Here is a 17,689-nt window from a genome sequence, read left to right as displayed (position 1 = left end):
TTTCCATCCTCCCAAATACTGAGTATGTACTTAATATAGTACGCAACTGCCACTGCAGTACCTACTACAAGTAAGCGAGCGAGTAGTAGGGACACAATTCAGATATACTACGTCACTGCCCGTCCTTTGACCCAGACGTGACAGGTGACATCTCCAACATATGCCCTAAAACCAGGTCTACAACCACAGCTGATTAGTCAAGTCTGGTGTTTCCCAGCTCCTGACTGGCCGAGCACACCTGATTTAGTTAATTAGCAGAAGATGGAACAGGGAGATTTGGCAAACGTGCAGGTTGCCATCTACAGGAGCAGGGCTGGTGACCCCTCTGTCTTCTCATGTGTTCACCTTACAAATTAACCTGTCTGAACCACTTTAAACTGGTTTAACACCAGTTTAAAGCAGATTATTTAGGATTCATTCACTGGATGTGCAAAAATTTAACTCTGACATTTTGGGTTCTGATGGAGCCAAGACAGGACCAGTCAATCTCCTATTTCAGACAAATGTTGGCAACTTTTACCACAAAATACAAACACACAGACCTACAAAGTTGGTTGGAAACCCTTGATGCTGCTCACAGGGTCCTAACTGGCCGCCTGCCTTGCACACTGAAGCCCTTACAGATGATCCAACCCAAAATGCCAGATGTTACCATGCTCTTGACCAAATTCCACTGGCTGCCTGCATCAAATTTAGGTTACTAATGCTTGCCTGTAAACTGACGACTGGGTTTGCACCAGTCTACCTAAATGATCTCATGAAGGATTGTGCCACCACTGCCGCGCTCCTGGCAAAGCCATCCCCAAACACAAGATAATCCTAGTGATGTTAAGCTCGAGTCAGGCTGCTCGACACAGCATCGAGCTTTGTGAACCAGAAGTGTCGGTGGGCAGCGTTTCGAGCACGCCCCCATCACGTGACCACTGCGAGCGAGGCCTCGTTACGTCACACCACGTGTCGAGCTTCGCGGGAAAGTCGAATAATCTGGCCGTGTCAATACGACCCGCCAAGTATTTAAATGAGATCTGAATCACGGCACAAACTGTGGGTTTGTGAGAGGAGGAGACTGCTAGCGACAGTGTTATTGCCAATTACTACATGACAGGGACAGCGTTAGTTTATATTTAGGTCTAGTTTAGAGTTCATTTAGTATAGTTAACTACATACACATAGGACCTAACCACACACAACAGGCATCCATTCATATACAACATTTATCCACACAGTACATCAACACAAGTTATAGGTTAGACTATATATTCATAGGTAGATCAGAGACTGAGCTGAGTGACTGAAGAGCTGTGATTTTGGCGAGCGGGTCTTCTCCAAAGCTGGAGACGTGGTGAGGCAGAAGAGGAGCCAATTAAAGCCCAGCACTGTTGAAATGATTTTTTTGAATAAAAATTGATTGTTGCACAATCACCGTCTCCTATCCCCTCTATTCTAATTTACAAATTACAGTATCATAAGCACAAGTTGCAGAAGCACATGTCTTTCTCACTTTTCCCGTCACATTGCATCCAAATATTATTTGAGGACTGATGAATCTACATATAGTCTACAATAAAGGCTTTCATAACCAGTATGTGTGCATCTGTTTGTTGTGATTTGGCGCTATATAAGAAAAAAGTTGATTGATTGATTGATCTGCACCCATATTGACCTCTCTTCATTGGCTTCCTGTTAATTCTAGAATAGAATTTAAAATTCTTCTTCTTACTTATAAGGTTTTGAATAATCAGGTCCCATGTTATCTTAGGGACCTCGTAGTACCATATCACCCCAATAGAGCGCTTCGCTCTCAGACTGCAGGCTTACTTGTAGTTCCTAGGGTTTGTAAGAGTAGAATGGGAGGCAGAGCCTTCAGCTTTCAGGCTCCTCTCCTGTGGAACCAGCTCCCAATTCAGATCAGGGAGACAGATACCCTCTCTACTTTTAAGATTAGGCTTAAAACTTTCCTTTTCGCTAAGGCTTATAGTTAGGGCTGGATCGGGTGACCCTGGACTATCCCTTGGTTATGCTGCTATAGACGTAGACTGCTGGGGGGTTCCCATGATGCACTGTTTCTTTCTCTTTTTGCTCTGTATGCACCACTCTGCATTTAATCATTAGTGATCGATCTCTGCTCCCCTCCACATCATGTCTTTTTCCTGGTTCTCTCCCTCAGCCCCAACCAGTCCCAGCAGAAGACTGCCCCTCTCTGAGCCTGGTTCTGCTGGAGGTTTCTTCCTGTTAAAAGGGAGTTTTTCCTTCCCACTGTAGCCAAGTGCTTGCTCACAGGGGGTCGTTTTGACCGTTGGGGTTTTACATAATTATTGTATGGCCTTGCCTTACAATATAAAGCGCCTTGGGGCAACTGTTTGTTGTGATTTGGCGCTATATAAAAAAAATTGATTGATTGATTGATCTGTAGGGACTATTTATTACATTAAGACAGACACAATAATGAAGATGACATTTTTTATTAGTATTTTTCAAGGACAAACCACATCAGTCATGAATTACTGCAAGCATTTGTCACAGCACTCGCTCAGGGTAATTCTCAAAACAATGCAGCAGATGTCACCCTTCAAACTGTATCAAACGCCTCGAAGCAGTGTGTCAATTTTCAGCCAGTTGTGTTGAAGTGGCTCATTGGTTCATGAGGCCTCGAAATTGCCATCACTAGATAATCCAGACTGTTGTAATTTGTGGAACAACCTACCAAACACTGTTAGAGTAGGGGCATCACACTCCACCTTCAAGAAGGTCCTGAAATTCAGCTCTTCAGAGACTACCCCCCACTCCTAACATTTTTACCAACCCTAACGTGCTGAACTTGCATGTTAGGGTTGCCTGTCTCACTTTGTACTCTGATGGTACTGGTGGCGACAGTGTCTCACCTTGTACTCTGATGGTACTGGTGGCAACAGTGTCTCACCTTGTACTTGAACAGAGCCGGCAGCAACAATGTCTCACCTTGTACTCCACTGGAACTTGTCTCACCTGGTACTCTACCAGAACTGGCATCGACTGTGTCTCACCTTGTACTGTGATTGTACTGGTGGTGGCTGTGTCTCACCTTGTACTCTACCAGAACTGGCATCCACTGTGTCTCACCTTGTACTCTGATTGTACCGGTGGTGGCTGTGCCTCACCTTCTACGCTGATGGTACTGGTGCAGACTGTAACTCACCTCGTACTCTACCACAATTGGCAGCGACTGTGTCTCACCTTGTACTCTACCAGAACTGGTGGTGACTAAGGCTGTAACAATACATGTATTTGTACTGAACCGTTTTGGTACGGGACGTTCAGTTCAGTACAGGGGTGTTCACAGGTGAGTTCGTGTTGAGTGTGTTTACATTCAGTGCTGCCAACTTGGTGACTTTCTTGCTAAATCTGGTGACTTTCCAAACCCTCTTGATGACTTATTTTCTCAAAAGTGGCTAGCGACAAATCTAACTACTTTTCCTGGAGTTACCGGAGACTTTTCTAATGTTTGGTGGCTGAAAGTGAAAGTCTCTGTTGTCACCAAGTATCAGCGGGTCTCCCCCTCCTCTGCTGCCTGCAGCAGCCTGTAAAGCGCTGAGCGGAGGGATACCTCCACTCACAAACCTCACTCAGACTCACTTAGCCTGCTGACCTCATTTGCTGCGCTGTGATTAAATAGTCCACAGACTTTGAGAAGCCCTGGACTTGAGAAGTTATTTTATTTTAATAAGTGATGGCCAATTTTAATGGCAAAAATAAATAAACAAACCAAGAATCAAGTTTATTTGTGGTTCTAAATATTTTTAAGGTGGTTTTACTCACTTTTTTTTGCCTCTCCCAAAATGTGTCAAAACTTTATTAACAAAGATATATTAACAAACATTAAATGTTAGTTGAGAACTCAGCCACATGGGTGTGCAGCCAGTACATTCTGAGTGCCGGTCCCAAGCCTGGATAAATGAGGAGGGTTGCGTCAGGAAGGGCATCCGGCGTAAAACAAGCCAACCCAACTATGCAGACTCAGAATCGAATTCCCATACCGGATCAGTCGCGGCCCGGGTCAACAACGTCCGCCACCGGTGCTATTGCCCAACAGGGTGCCGGTGGAAATTGGGCTACTGCTGGGCAAAGACGATGAAGAAGAGGAGGAAAACGTTGCCACGAACAGCGGGAGAAGAAGAAAACTAGAAGGGTGGAAATGAGAGTGGGGACTTTGAATGTTGGTAGTATGACTGGTAAAGGGAGAGAGCTGGCTGATATGATGGAGAGGAGAAAGGTAGACATACTGTGTGTGCAAGAGACCAAGTGGAAGGGAAGTAAGAGCAGGAGCATTGGCGGTGGGTACAAGTTGTTGTACCATGATGAGGACAGGAAGAGAAATGGTGTTGGGGTCATTTTAAAGGAAGAGTATGTTAAAAGTGTGTTGGAGGTTAAGTGAGTGCCTGACAGGGTGATGAGGGTGAAGTTGGAAATTGAAGGGGTGATGATGAATATCATCAGTGCATATGCCCCACAGGTTGGTTGTGAGATGAAGGAGAAAGAAGATTTCTGGAGTGTGTTAGATGAGGTGGTGGAGAGTGTGCCCAAGCATGAAAGAGTGGTGATAGGAGCAGACTTCAATGGGCATGTTGGTGAAGGGAACAGAGGTGATGAGGAAGTAATGGGTAGATATGGTATCAAGGATAGGAATGGGGAAGGACAGATGGTAGTTGATTTTGCAAAAAGGATGGAAATGGCTGTGGTGAATACCTACTTTAAGAAATGGGAGGAGCACAGGGTAACATATAAGAGTGGAGGAAGGTACACACAGGTGGACTACATTCTTTATAGGAGATGCAAGCTAAAAGAAATCACAGACTATAAGGTGGTAGCAGGAGAGAGTGTCACTAGACAGCACAGGATGGTTGTTTGTAGGATGACTTTAGAGGTAAAGAAGAAGAAGAGAGTGAGAGCTCAACAAAGGATCAGACGGTGGAAGCTGAAGGAGGAAGACTGTTGTGTGAAATTTAGCGAGCAGGTGAGAGAAGCACTGGTTGGAGGAGAAGCAATTTTGGACAACTGGAAAAGTACTGCAGATGTGGTGAGGGAGACAGCTAGGACAGTACTGGGTATGACATCTGGACAGTGGAAGGAAGACAAGGAGACTTGGTGGTGGAATGAAGAGGTCCAGGAAAGCATAAGGAGAAAGAGGTTGGCGAAAACGTTTTGGGATAGTCGGAGAGATGAAGAAAGTAGACAGGAGTACAAGGAGGTGTGGCGTAAGGCGAGAAGAGAAGTGGCAAAAACAAAGGAAAAGGTATATTGCGAGCTGTACAAGAAGTTGAATAGTAAGGAAGGAGAAAAGGACTTGTACCGATTGGCCAGACAAAGGGACAGAGCTAGAAAGGATGTGCAGCAGGTTAGGGTGGTAAAAGATGCACATGGTAATGTGCTGACAAGTGAGGAGTGTGTGCTGAGAAGGTGGAGGGAATATTTTGAAGAGTTTTTGAATAAAGAAAATGAGCGAGAGAAAAGGCTGGATGATGTAGTGAGAGTAAATCAGGAAGTACAAGAGATTAGCAAGGAAGAAGTGAGGGCTGCTATGAAGAGGATGAAGAGTGGAAAGGCAGTCGGTCCAGATGACATTCCAGTGGAGGCATGGAAATGTCTAGGAGAGATGGCAGTAGAGTTTCTAACCAGATTGTTTAATAAAATGTTGGAAAGTGAGAGCATGCCTGAGGAGTGTAGACGAAGTGTGCTGGTTCCTATTTTCAAGAACAAGGGTGATGTGCAGAGCTGCAGTAACTACAGAGGCATAAAGCTGATCAGCCACAGCATGAAGTTATGGGAAAGAGTAGTAGAAGCTAGGCTTAGAAAACAGGTGAAGATCTGTGAGCAGCAATATGGTTTCATGCCGAGAAAGAGCACTACAGATGCAATGTTTGCTCTGAGAATACAGTTGGAAAAGTACAGAGAAGGACAGAAAGAGTTACATTGTGTGTTTGTGGACTTAGATAAAGCTTATGATAGGGTGCCAGGAGAAGAGTTGTGGTATTGTATGAGGAAGTCTGGAGTGGCAGAGAAGTATGTTAGGGTAGTGCAGGACATGTACAAGAATAGTGTGACAGCGGTGAGATGCGCAGTCGGAATGACAGACTCATTCAAGGTGGAGGTGGGATTACACCAAGGATCAGCTCTGAGTCCTTTCTTGTTTGCAGTGATGATGGACAGGTTGACGGATGAGATCAGACAGGAGTCCCCATGGACTATGATGTTTGCAGATGACATTGTGATCTGTAGTGAGAGTAGAGAGCAAGATGAGTCTAGTCTGGAGAAGTGGAGATATGCTTTGGAGAGAAGGGGAATGAAAGTCAGTAGAAGCAAGACTGAGTACATGTGTGTGAATGAGAGGGAGCCCAGTGGAATAGTGCAGTTACAAGGAGTAGAAGTGGTGAAAGTAGATGAGTTTAAATATTTGGGGTCAACTGTTCAAAGTAATGGAGAGTGTGGTAGAGAGGTGAAGAAGAGAGTGCAGGCAGGGTGGAGTGGGTGGAGAAAGGTGGCAGGAGTGATTTGTGACCGAAGAATATCAGCAAGAGTGAAGGGGAAAGTTTACAAAACAGTAGTGAGACCAGCTATGTTGTATGGTTTAGAGACAGTGGCACTAACAAAAAGACAGGAGGCAGAGCTGGAGGTGGCAGAGCTGAAGATGTTGAGGTTCTCTTTGGGAGTGACAAGAATGGACAAGATTAGGAATAAACATATCAGAGGGACAGCTCAGGTGGGACGGTTTGGAGACAAAGTCAGAGAGGCGAGATTGAGATGTTTTGGACATGTGCAGAGGAGGGACCCAGGATATATAGGGAGAAGGATGCTGAGGATGGAGCCACCAGGCAGGAGGAGAAGAGGGAGACCAAAGAGGAGGTTCATGGATGTGCTGAGAGAGGACATGCAGGTGGTTGGTGTGACAGAGGAAGATACAGAGGACAGGGTGAGATGGAAACGATTGATCTGCTGTGGCGACCCCTAACGGGAACAGCCGAAAGACAAAGAAGAAGAAATGTTAGTTGAGGCCACAGTAACATTCATAGTATTATTATAAACAGAAAGAGATAGAAAAGAAAATAAATTGTACAAAAGTAAAGGGATTCTTTAACATTAATACTCTTTAAAAAATCCCTTATACGCAGAGTGTGAGTTTTGGACAAGTTAATTTTTCTGGCAAAAAAAATATGAAGGTTAAATAAAATTGAACAGGGCTTCCTGCTGGAACCATTGTGCTGCTCTTTACTAAAGCTGTTTACTAGGAATTTATTTTTTATAATATTGCATACATTTGTCGTTTATTTGAGAACGTTTTGTTTTAACTTATTACCAGGCAGCACTTTGCAATTATTTTATTTTCCTGTTTGTATGTTACAATACATTGTTGGTTTAAACAACAAGCAAATACTTACCTGGCAGGGGGCGACACCATGATCAAACAACAAGCAAATTTAGGTTTTGCATTTTGTTCCCATACTGGACCAAAAATGAACCGAACCCTGACCTCAGAACGGAGGTACGTACCGAACCGTGATTTTTGTGTCTCAGATTGTACTCTACCAGAACCGGGGTGGACTGTGTCTCACCTTGTGCAGGCTCGGAACCAGCAGGCCTCGCCATTTCGGAGCGTTGTCCTCGCTGAAGAAGTCATACTGCAGCGGTACCGCCTGCATGGCTGCTGCTCTGCGGGCACCGGACCGCCTCACCGGCTTACATGAACGCTGCGAGCTGCCTGGAGAGCAGCAGAAGAAACACAGACGGTTCGGTCCACCAGAACAGCAGCTGGTTCTGCCACCATGGCATTAGCTCTGCTGCCGCTATCTGTTAAGGAGTTAGCCTGAAGCTATCTGTTAGCAACCCGGGCTGTTCTGTGCACCGACCCGTTAGCCGCTGCGTGCTAACAGAACCGGGCACTTGCCGGTATCGGACCGGGTTCCCCGAACTGGCTGAGTGCTGGCTAGCTGGTGGGTTTGAGCAGCACCTCGAACAGTCCCGAAAGCTCCATCAGAACCGGCTGACGGGACGGAGCGGGCGGCGGTTCCGACTCCAGCGGCTGATCCGGATGGTGTTTCAGTCCCAGACCTCCATTTTCCCTGAACTCGCTGACGGTCCAGCGGGACGATATCTGCCTCCTTCACGCTCTGACGGTCGCTCTTAGTGCGGAAACTGTCCGCTCGGCGGCCTCTCGTCCTCCGGACCGAACAGCAGGCACTCAGCGGGATAACGGCCGCCTCGTAGCGCCTGTTTGTCGGCTTGTTGTTGCTGCGCTGCGCGCTACCCTCTGCAGATCACCGCGCATGCGCAAAGAGCTGCGCCTGACGTACATGAGCGAGACGCCTCAGTGGGCGTGACTGCAGGCGGATCGCGGATCGACGCTGCTGAGGCCGAACAGCCGCCATGTTACCACTCCCGTTGTGTTAAGCACTCAAATTCAAACAAATGACGTAAAATCTTCAGTTTTCCCTGGAAAAAAATAGTGCTGCAATGTCTTTGACCAAGTCTGCTTTGTTCTTCAGTAAATGTGCAGCCATGTTAAATGGGCTGCATTTCTACAGCACATTTCTATCTGATAGTCAGATTATTACTGAAACGTTAAGGCCCGGTCACACCTTGACCTTAAGGCAGCGTGTGCCGAGTGTGTTCAAAACGCTGGCATACGTTTAATAAGTGGGTAACTTCTGTGTAAGGTCTGCGCATGTTAAAGCACAGTGCAATACGTCGGCATACGGCCAGTAGCTCGAAAAAATTTGGGCATGCTGAAAATTTCCAATGCACGCAAGCGTATCACTCATACGTACCGCACACACACGACATAAGTTGTAGGTAAGTTCAGCTGTTGTTGACACAAGTTTCTGGTAAGATCCTCACAAGTCTAATATGTTGAGACAACGTGTAGGTTACCCAAAAAGTACCAGTGAGTAACGTGCTGTGAACCTATTTGCAACTTAACCCATTTTGCCCCACTGGCAACAATTGTTGCCGAAGTGTATCACTGTCATTTTCTACTCACAATAAAAAATCTCAAAGGTACTTTTTCCACTTGTAAAAACATCTGCGCATAAATGTTGGCTTCCTGTCCCGGTGAGATCAGATTTTAAGGTTCTGCTTCTAGTCTATAAAGATTCAGTGGAGACTGTGCTTCAGCGTTTCCCATAATGCCCCTGCGCTTCCCAGAGTGCACCGCGGTGCCAGCAGAGTTCCACCATCTCACAGCGCATGTAAACAATGGCAAAGCGAGGATGTGGATGGTGTTGATTCAGCAAGTCCACGGGCGATTATGATGATGACACGTTCTCTCAAGTTGCCTTTTTTTTTGTATTTGGTTTAACAATACAGCTGCTTTTGTGAAATTCTAGAGGAAGTGCAGCACCTGTGATGGACTTCTGCTGTGCCTTGATGTTATTTATTGTCCGTACTTCACGAGATGAGTTTACACTGTGAGTGCTGAGCTCCTGACACGGGAACTCTGCTGAAACCGACCTCTCAAGTGAGTTACGGACCGCGAGACGGCACCAGATTCACAACTGCGAAACACCAAATAGTGCAGCATTACATGAAAAAAAGGAAAAACTGTACATAATTGCACAGCAGCTGTTTTGCAAAACAAAATTTTAAAAAAGGCACCAAAACAGTTTTACAATCCTTATAAAATGTAAACTTTATTTACACAGCAGCAAATTGGACAAAATCAAGGTCATAAAAAAACAAGTGTACAGAATTGCACTGCAGTACCTGAAAAAACTTTAAGAAACTTTACCCAAAAAAAGCCTGGAAAAACTAAACTAAAAAGTGATGATATACACAAAAAATGAAAAAAAAAATGTTCAAAATGGCAGATAATTAGCAACACAATCATAACATTTCCAAAAACCATCAAAAAGGAATAAAGAAGTAAAATAAACCAAAAAATAATTATGTACACAAAAATGACAGAAAAAGAAACTTTTTATCGGGTCTGGGTGTAAGTAAAAGCAGTTTACTGAAACAGTAAACGGGGTCTGGTACACAGCAAGGCAGTCCAGCAAGAATAACAATATCAGCATCATCAGTCAAAAGGCGTGGTTGAGGATACAGGCGGGTAATCGTAACACACGTGAGGCAAGCAGGTTGAGAACACACAAAACAGAGCTGGAGAGAAGGCACAAAGGCACATCAATCTGGCAAAGGAATAAGGCAAACAGAGGAGCTTAAATACACCCAGGTGATGAGGTGCTGATTGCCAGCAGGTGTACGTGGAATGCACCAGAAAGGGGGTGTGGCCAGAGAGAGGGGAAACACCCACCACCAAGAGCCAGCAGAGACAGACAAGAGAGAAAGGGACAGACAGACCCAAACAGGAAAACCCCAGCAACAACAACAAGAGAACAATTAGAAAGTAACCAAAAAACAAAACAAAGAAATAAAAGCAAACCAAACTCAAATCCTGACATTTTTAACAAAAAGGAGCAAAAAAAAATGTTCAAAACCATGAAACAATGAAATTACCAATAAATATCTGCAACGATTAAAAAATATATATACATATATTAAAATTTAAAAACTATGTACAAACAAAAATGGCAGGAAAAAATATGTAAGGAAAACTGTCCATGTGGTGGCGGTGGAGGTGAAGCCAGCTCAATGGATGGGGTGCTAATAAGCGAAGTGCGCATCTCAGGCCACGCGGTACATTATGGGCAGGCTAAAGTTTTCAGCGACCAACCAAGCTATGCCGGCGGAAAGCAGCGAGGAGTGCTGTGATTTGGATCATTTCAACCGCTGGAAAGTTGACGATTTAAAGCGTTTTTGTAAGCTCTGCGGATTGCCTGTTACAACCAGGACTACGTACAGCAGTGGACAGAAATGGAAAGAAGAGCTGGTTGTGCTTGCGTGTGCTGCATCTGTACAGAAAGTACCGTTAGTGCGGACAAAGGAGGAAGAGCGCGCTGCTGTCGAAAATGACCCATGCTTGTTGATAGTTGGAGAAAAACAAATTTCTGACCCCTTGAAGGCAACTGACGGATGGTTAGACGAAGTCCAGAGACTGAAACTGTGGATATTGCAGAATATTTGCTAAGCAGGGATGAGAAATCGCGACTCCACCGGCTTCATAATGACGACAATGACGGTGAGTCTCACATATAACCTCTTTGGTGTCACGTTTGTTTTGATAAGTTGACAGACATACAATGATATGTGCATGCATGCAGTTTGTTTATAGAACATGTCAATATTACAATATTACACGCCACGTCATTCATGGCGAGACATTACAGTCATACACCGATGCACGAAAATGGTGGCGCGGTTTCAGGATATTGACAAAATAAATGTGTGCAAGAAACTTACAATTTTAGTCCGACTTTTACGTCCATCTGGATCTTTGTTTTCTGTGGCGAAATTGTGTAGAATGAACGGAGGTTTACGACCACATTTCTTCTTCTTTCCGTCTTTGTTTGGACTCGGCGGAGGTTTGCAATTGTGTGTTTTCAGCCAACGTTCGAGCATTTGAAAACAGCACAATGCGCCCCTGTCATTATTGTCTGTGTCGCTTAAGGCTTAAAGCCTTTGAAACAATCCCTGTAAGCCTTAAGTTTTACACTCCGCTAATGCTACTGTATACGAAATTCAATGGGAGCACTGTGAGTGTGGTAGCTGGGATTTTTGCCCCCGTTTGACCCACGCATGCACAGATGCGATGCACACTTCTCTTATAGCTGAAGGACCAGACAGGTTAAAAAGTGCAGACAGACCTGAAATATTGTGACTGCTTGCATCCATGGTGTTGGTGGGTGGATGAAGCACTTGTGCTGCAGAACTCAACGCAGCAGACACAGCTCTGCAAGTCTGCTGCGTGAGTGAATGTGGTGGGCGAAAAATGGGATGAGGTGGTGGCGGTTGTACATGGTGCTGCGGCATGAACATGTCCATGTACTCAGAATGTGGATGAAATGCAGTGGATGTGGATGGGCACCATGCCTCCACATTTGGAGAGGTGGTTGGGGGTGTAGGAAGCTGGGGATGCTGGCTGCACAGTTCCTCATCAGTGTCAGCATCTATGACTTCAGTGAGGATGGTGGTTATACGTGACCTCACCTTTCTGAATTGTGCGTTTCACATTGTGACCAGGTAGTCATGTACATAATTACCAAAATTATGAAAACTGATTAAAATACAAGCAAAAAGTTAACCCAGACATAATAAAAATATATAAATATATATATAATACTAATAATAATAATACTAATAACTTTTCACATGCTCCCATGCAGCCCACAAACGCACATGCACCCACACATCGCTCCCGACACGCACACATGCGCCCACATGGCCCACAAACGCACATGGTCCCACACTGCCCACAAAGGCACATGGTCCCATGTGGCCCACAAAGGCACATGGTCCCATGCGGCCCACAAAGGCACATGGTCCCACACTGCCCACAAAGGCACATGGTCCCATACGGCCCACAAAGGCACATGGTCCCATACAGCCCACAAACGCACATGGTCCCACACGGCCCACAAAGGCACATGGTCCCATACGGCCCACAAATGCACATGGTCCCACACTGCCCACAAAGGCACATGATCCCATACGGCCCCCAAAGCACATTATCCCACACGGCCCACAAAGGCACATGGTCCCACAAGGCCCAAGGTCCCATGCAGCCCACAAAGGCACACGCTCCTGTGCAGCCCACATAGGCACACGCTCCTGTGCAGCCCATAAAGGCACACGTTCCAGCGCGACCCACAAAGGCACATGCTCCAGCGCGAACCACAAAGGCACATGCTCCCACACGGCCCACAACAGCACATGGTCCTATGCAGTCCACAAACACACATGCTCCCGCGCGCCCACAAAGGCAGATGGTCCCGCGCGACCCACAAAGGCACATGCTCCCACACGGGCCACAAAGGCAGATGGTCCCGCGTGACCCACAAAGGCACATGCTCCCACACGGGCCAAAAAGGCACATGGTCTCCGGCGTGGGCCAGAAAGGCACATGGTCTCATGCAGCCCACAAATGCACATGCTCCCATGCAGCCCACAGAGGCACATGGTCCCACACTGCCCACAAAGGCACATGGTCCCACACGGCCCACGGTCCCACAAAGGCACATGGTCTCACGTGGCCCACAAAGGCACACATTCCTGCGCAGCCCACAAAGGCAGATGGTCCCACATGGCCCACAAAGGCACATGGTCCACATGGCCCACAAAGGCACATGTTCTCACAGGGGCCTCATGCGGCCCACAAACACACACGCTCCCACACAACCCACAAAAACCTGCGTGGGCCAGAAAGGCACATGGTCTCACGCAGCCCACAAATGCACATGCTCCCATGCAGCCCAGAAAGGCACATGGTCCCACGCGGCCCACGAAGGCACATGGTCCCACGCGGCCCACAAAGGCACACATTCCTGCGCAGCCCACAAAGGCACATGGTCCCACACGGCCCACAAAGGCACATGGTCCACATGGCCCACAAAGGCACGTGTTCTCACAGGGGCCACACAGGCACATGGTCTCACGGAGCCCACCAAGACACATGGTCCAACCCGGCCCACAAAGGGGCATGGTCCCACCCGGCCCACAAACGCACATGCTCCCATGTGACCCACGGTCCCATGCGGCCCACAAACACACATGGCCCCACGCAGTCCACAAAGGCACATGGTCTCATGCAGCCCACAAAGGCACATGGTCCCACACGGCCCACAAATGGACATGCACCCACGCGGGCCACGGTCCCATGCGACCTACAAAGGCACATGGTCTCACGCAGCCCACAAAGGCAGATGGTCCCATGCGGCCCACAAACACACATGCTGCCACACAACCCACAAAAACCCGCGTGGGCCAGAAAGGCACATGGTCTCACGCAGCCCACAAATGCACATGCTCCCATGTGACCCACGGTCCCATGCGGCCCACAAACACACATGGCCCCACGCAGTCCACAAAGGCACATGGTCTCATGCAGCCCACAAAGGCACATGGTCCCACACGGCCCACAAATGGACATGCACCCACGCGGGCCACGGTCCCATGCGACCTACAAAGGCACATGGTCTCACGCAGCCCACAAAGGCAGATGGTCCCATGCGGCCCACAAACACACATGCTCCCACACAACCCACAAAAACCTGCGTGGGCCAGAAAGGCACATGGTCTCACGCAGCCCACAAATGCACATGCTCCCATGCAGCCCACAAAGGCACATGGTCCCACGCGGCCCACAAAGGCACATGGTCCCATGCAGCCCACAAAGGCACATGCTCCCATGCAGCCCACAAAGGCACATGCTCCCATGCAGCCCACAAAGGCACATGGTCCCACACTGCCCACAAAGGCACATGGTCCCACACTGCCCACAAACGCACATGGTCCCATACGGCCCAAAAAGGCACATGGTCCCACACTGCCCACAAAGGCACATGGTCCCATACGGCCCACAAAGGCACATGGTCCCACATTGCCCACAAAGGCACATGGTCCCATACGGCCCACAAAGCACATGATCCCATGCGGCCCACAAAGGCACATGGTCCCACAAGGCCCAAGGTCCCACGCAGCCCACAAAGGCACACGTTCCTGTGCAGCCCACAAAGGCACATGCTCCAGCGCGAACCACAAAGGCACATGGTCTCACATGGCCCACAAGGGCATATGGTCCTATGCAGCCCACAAACGCTCATGCACCCACACATCGCTCCCAACACGCACACATGCGCCCACATGGCCCACAAACGCACATGATCCCACACTGCCCACAAAGGCACATGGTCCCATACGGCCCAAAAAGGCACATGGTCCCACACTGCCCACAAAGGCACATGGTCCCATACGGCCCACAAAGGCACATGGTCCCACACTGCCCACAAAGGCACATGGTCCCATACGGCCCACAAAGGCACATGGTCCCACACGGCCCACAAACGCACATGGTCCCACACTGCCCACAAAGGCACATGGTCCCACACTGCCCACAAAGGCACATGGTCCCACACTGCCCACAAACGCACATGGTCCCACACTGCCCAAAAAGGCACATGGTCCCACACTGCCCACAAAGGCACATGGTCCCATACGGCCCACAAAGGCACATGATCCCATACGGCCCACAAAGGCACATGATCCCATACGGCCCACAAAGCACATGATCCCACGCGGCCCACAAAGGCACATGGTCCCACAAGGCCCAAGGTCCCATGCAGCCCACAAAGGCACACACTCCTGTGCAGCCCACAAAGGCACACGCTCCAGCGAGACCCACAAAGGCACACGCTCCAGCGAGACCCACAAAGGCACATGCTCCAGCGCGAATCACAAAGGCACATGGTCTCACATGGCCCACAAGGGCATATGGTCCTATGCAGCCCACAAACGCACATGCACCCACACATCGCTCCCAACACGCACACATGCGCCCACATGGCCCACAAAAGCACATGGTCCCACACTGCCCACAAAGGCACATGGTCCCATACAGCCCACAAACGCACATGGTCCCACACTGCCCACAAAGGCACATGGTCCCACACTGCCCACAAAGGCACATGGTCCCATACAGCCCACAAACGCACATGATCCCACACTGCCCACAAAGGCACATGGTCCCATACGGCCCAAAAAGGCACATGGTCCCACACTGCCCACAAAGGCACATGGTCCCATACGGCCCACAAAGGCACATGGTCCCACACTGCCCACAAAGGCACATGGTCCCATACGGCCCACAAAGCACATGATCCCACGCGGCCCACAAAGGCACATGGTCCCACAAGGCCCAAGGTCCCACGCAGCCCACAAAGGCACACGTTCCTCTGCAGCCCACAAAGGCACACGCTCCAGCGCGACCCACAAAGGCACATGCTCCAGCGCGAACCACAAAGGCACATGCACCCACACATCGCTCCCAGCACGCACACATGCGCCCACATGGCCCACAAAAGCACATGGTCCCACACTGCCCACAAAGGCACATGGTCCCATACAGCCCACAAACGCACATGGTCCCACACTGCCCACAAAGGCACATGGTCCCACATTGCCCACAAAGGCACATGGTCCCATACAGCCCACAAACGCACATGATCCCACACTGCCCACAAAGGCACATGGTCCCATACGGCCCAAAAAGGCACATGGTTCCATACGGCCCACAAAGGCACATGGTCCCATACGGCCCACAAAGGCACATGGTCCCATACGGCCCACAAACGCACATGGTCCCACACTGCCCACAAAGGCACATGGTCCCACACTGCCCACAAAGCACATGATCCCATGCGGCCCACAAAGGCACATGGTCCCACAAGGCCCAAGGTCCCACGCAGCCCACAAAGGCACACACTCCTGTGCAGCCCACAAAGGCACACGCTCCAGCGCGACCCACAAAGGCACATGCTCCAGCGCGAACCACAAAGGCACATGGTCTCACATGGCCCACAAGGGCATATGGTCCTATGCAGCCCACAAACGCACATGCACCCACACATCGCTTCCAACACGCACACATGCGCCCACATGGCCCACAAACGCACATGGTCCCACACTGCCCACAAAGGCACATGGTCCCACACTGCCCACAAAGGCACATGGTCCCACAAGGCCCAAGGTCCCACACAGCCCACAAAGGCACATGCTCCAGCGCGACCCACAAAGGCACATGCTCCAGCGAGAACCACAAAGGCACATGGTCTCACACGGCCCACAACGGCACATGGTCCTATGCAGCCTACAAACACACATGCTCCCGCGCGCCCACAAAGGCAGATGGTCCCACGCGACCCACAAAGGCACATGCTCCCACACGGGCCACAAAGGCAGATGGTCCCGCGTGACCTACAAAGGCACATGGTCCCACGCAGCCCACAAAGGCACATGGTCCCACATGTCTCACAAAAGCACATGGTCCCACGCGGCCCAAGAAGGCACACGCTCCTGTGCAGCCCACAAAGGCACACGCTCCAGCGCGACCCACAAAGGCACATGCTCCAGCGCGAACCACAAAGGCACATGGTCTCACATGGCCCACAAAGGCACATGGTCCCATACGGCCCACAAAGGCACATGGTCCCATACGGCCCACAAAGGCACATGGTCCCATACGGCCCACAAACGCACATGGTCCCACACTGCCCACAAAGGCACATGGTCCCAAACTGCCCACAAAGGCACATGATCCCATACGGCCCACAAAGCACATGATCCCACACGGCCCACAAAGGCACAGAGGAGAGGCTTTTAGGAGAAACCCCTCTATCCACTGCAGTCAAAGGATACTGATATGCGGGCAATATCACCTAAGTCATTCAGAGGCATACATTTTTAACTTATGGTTCAAATTGTAACCAAACTAATTTAGGACAAGTTATTTAAAATTACCGTCATGTCTGAAGTTTTATAAAGTGAAAATATCAGATATATGTTTTAGTTTTAAAGTAATGCACAATTTTTTTAAGGTTTTAGTGTGGACATGCTGTGCCCAGTGCATTATGGGTATGATAGGTTAATCTCAGTACGTTCACGACAGGACAAATGCATTTCAGACACTCTGTTCAGGCTCCACAAACAACAGCATTAACCCTCTGGGGTCCGAGGGCATTTTTTGGACAGTTCACTCGCCTGGCATAAATAGTTTATTATTGTTGTGAAAAGCTCTCCCTGCATCCCACAATCACATTTTATGTCTCTTTTT

General features: G+C 48.9%; 1 protein-coding gene across 1 annotated transcript in view; it reads right to left on the bottom strand.

The window, feature by feature from the left end:
* LOC117527118 (son of sevenless homolog 1-like) overlaps nt 1-8,304 on the bottom strand; it is a 204,337-nt gene extending 196,033 nt beyond the window's left edge. Inside the window, 1 exon segment of the mRNA XM_034189297.1 lies at nt 7,584-8,304. Within this exon segment, the coding sequence (XP_034045188.1) occupies nt 7,584-7,670 (87 nt within the window). The 5' untranslated portion in view covers nt 7,671-8,304.
* Between the last annotated feature and the right edge of the window lie 9,385 nt (nt 8,305-17,689).

Source organism: Thalassophryne amazonica, chromosome 15, assembly GCF_902500255.1.
Source record: "Thalassophryne amazonica chromosome 15, fThaAma1.1, whole genome shotgun sequence".
In the NCBI taxonomy this organism is placed as follows: Eukaryota; Metazoa; Chordata; class Actinopteri; order Batrachoidiformes; family Batrachoididae; genus Thalassophryne; species Thalassophryne amazonica.
Note: the sequence above shows the minus strand (reverse complement) of the source record. Positions and strands in the feature narration are given on the sequence as shown.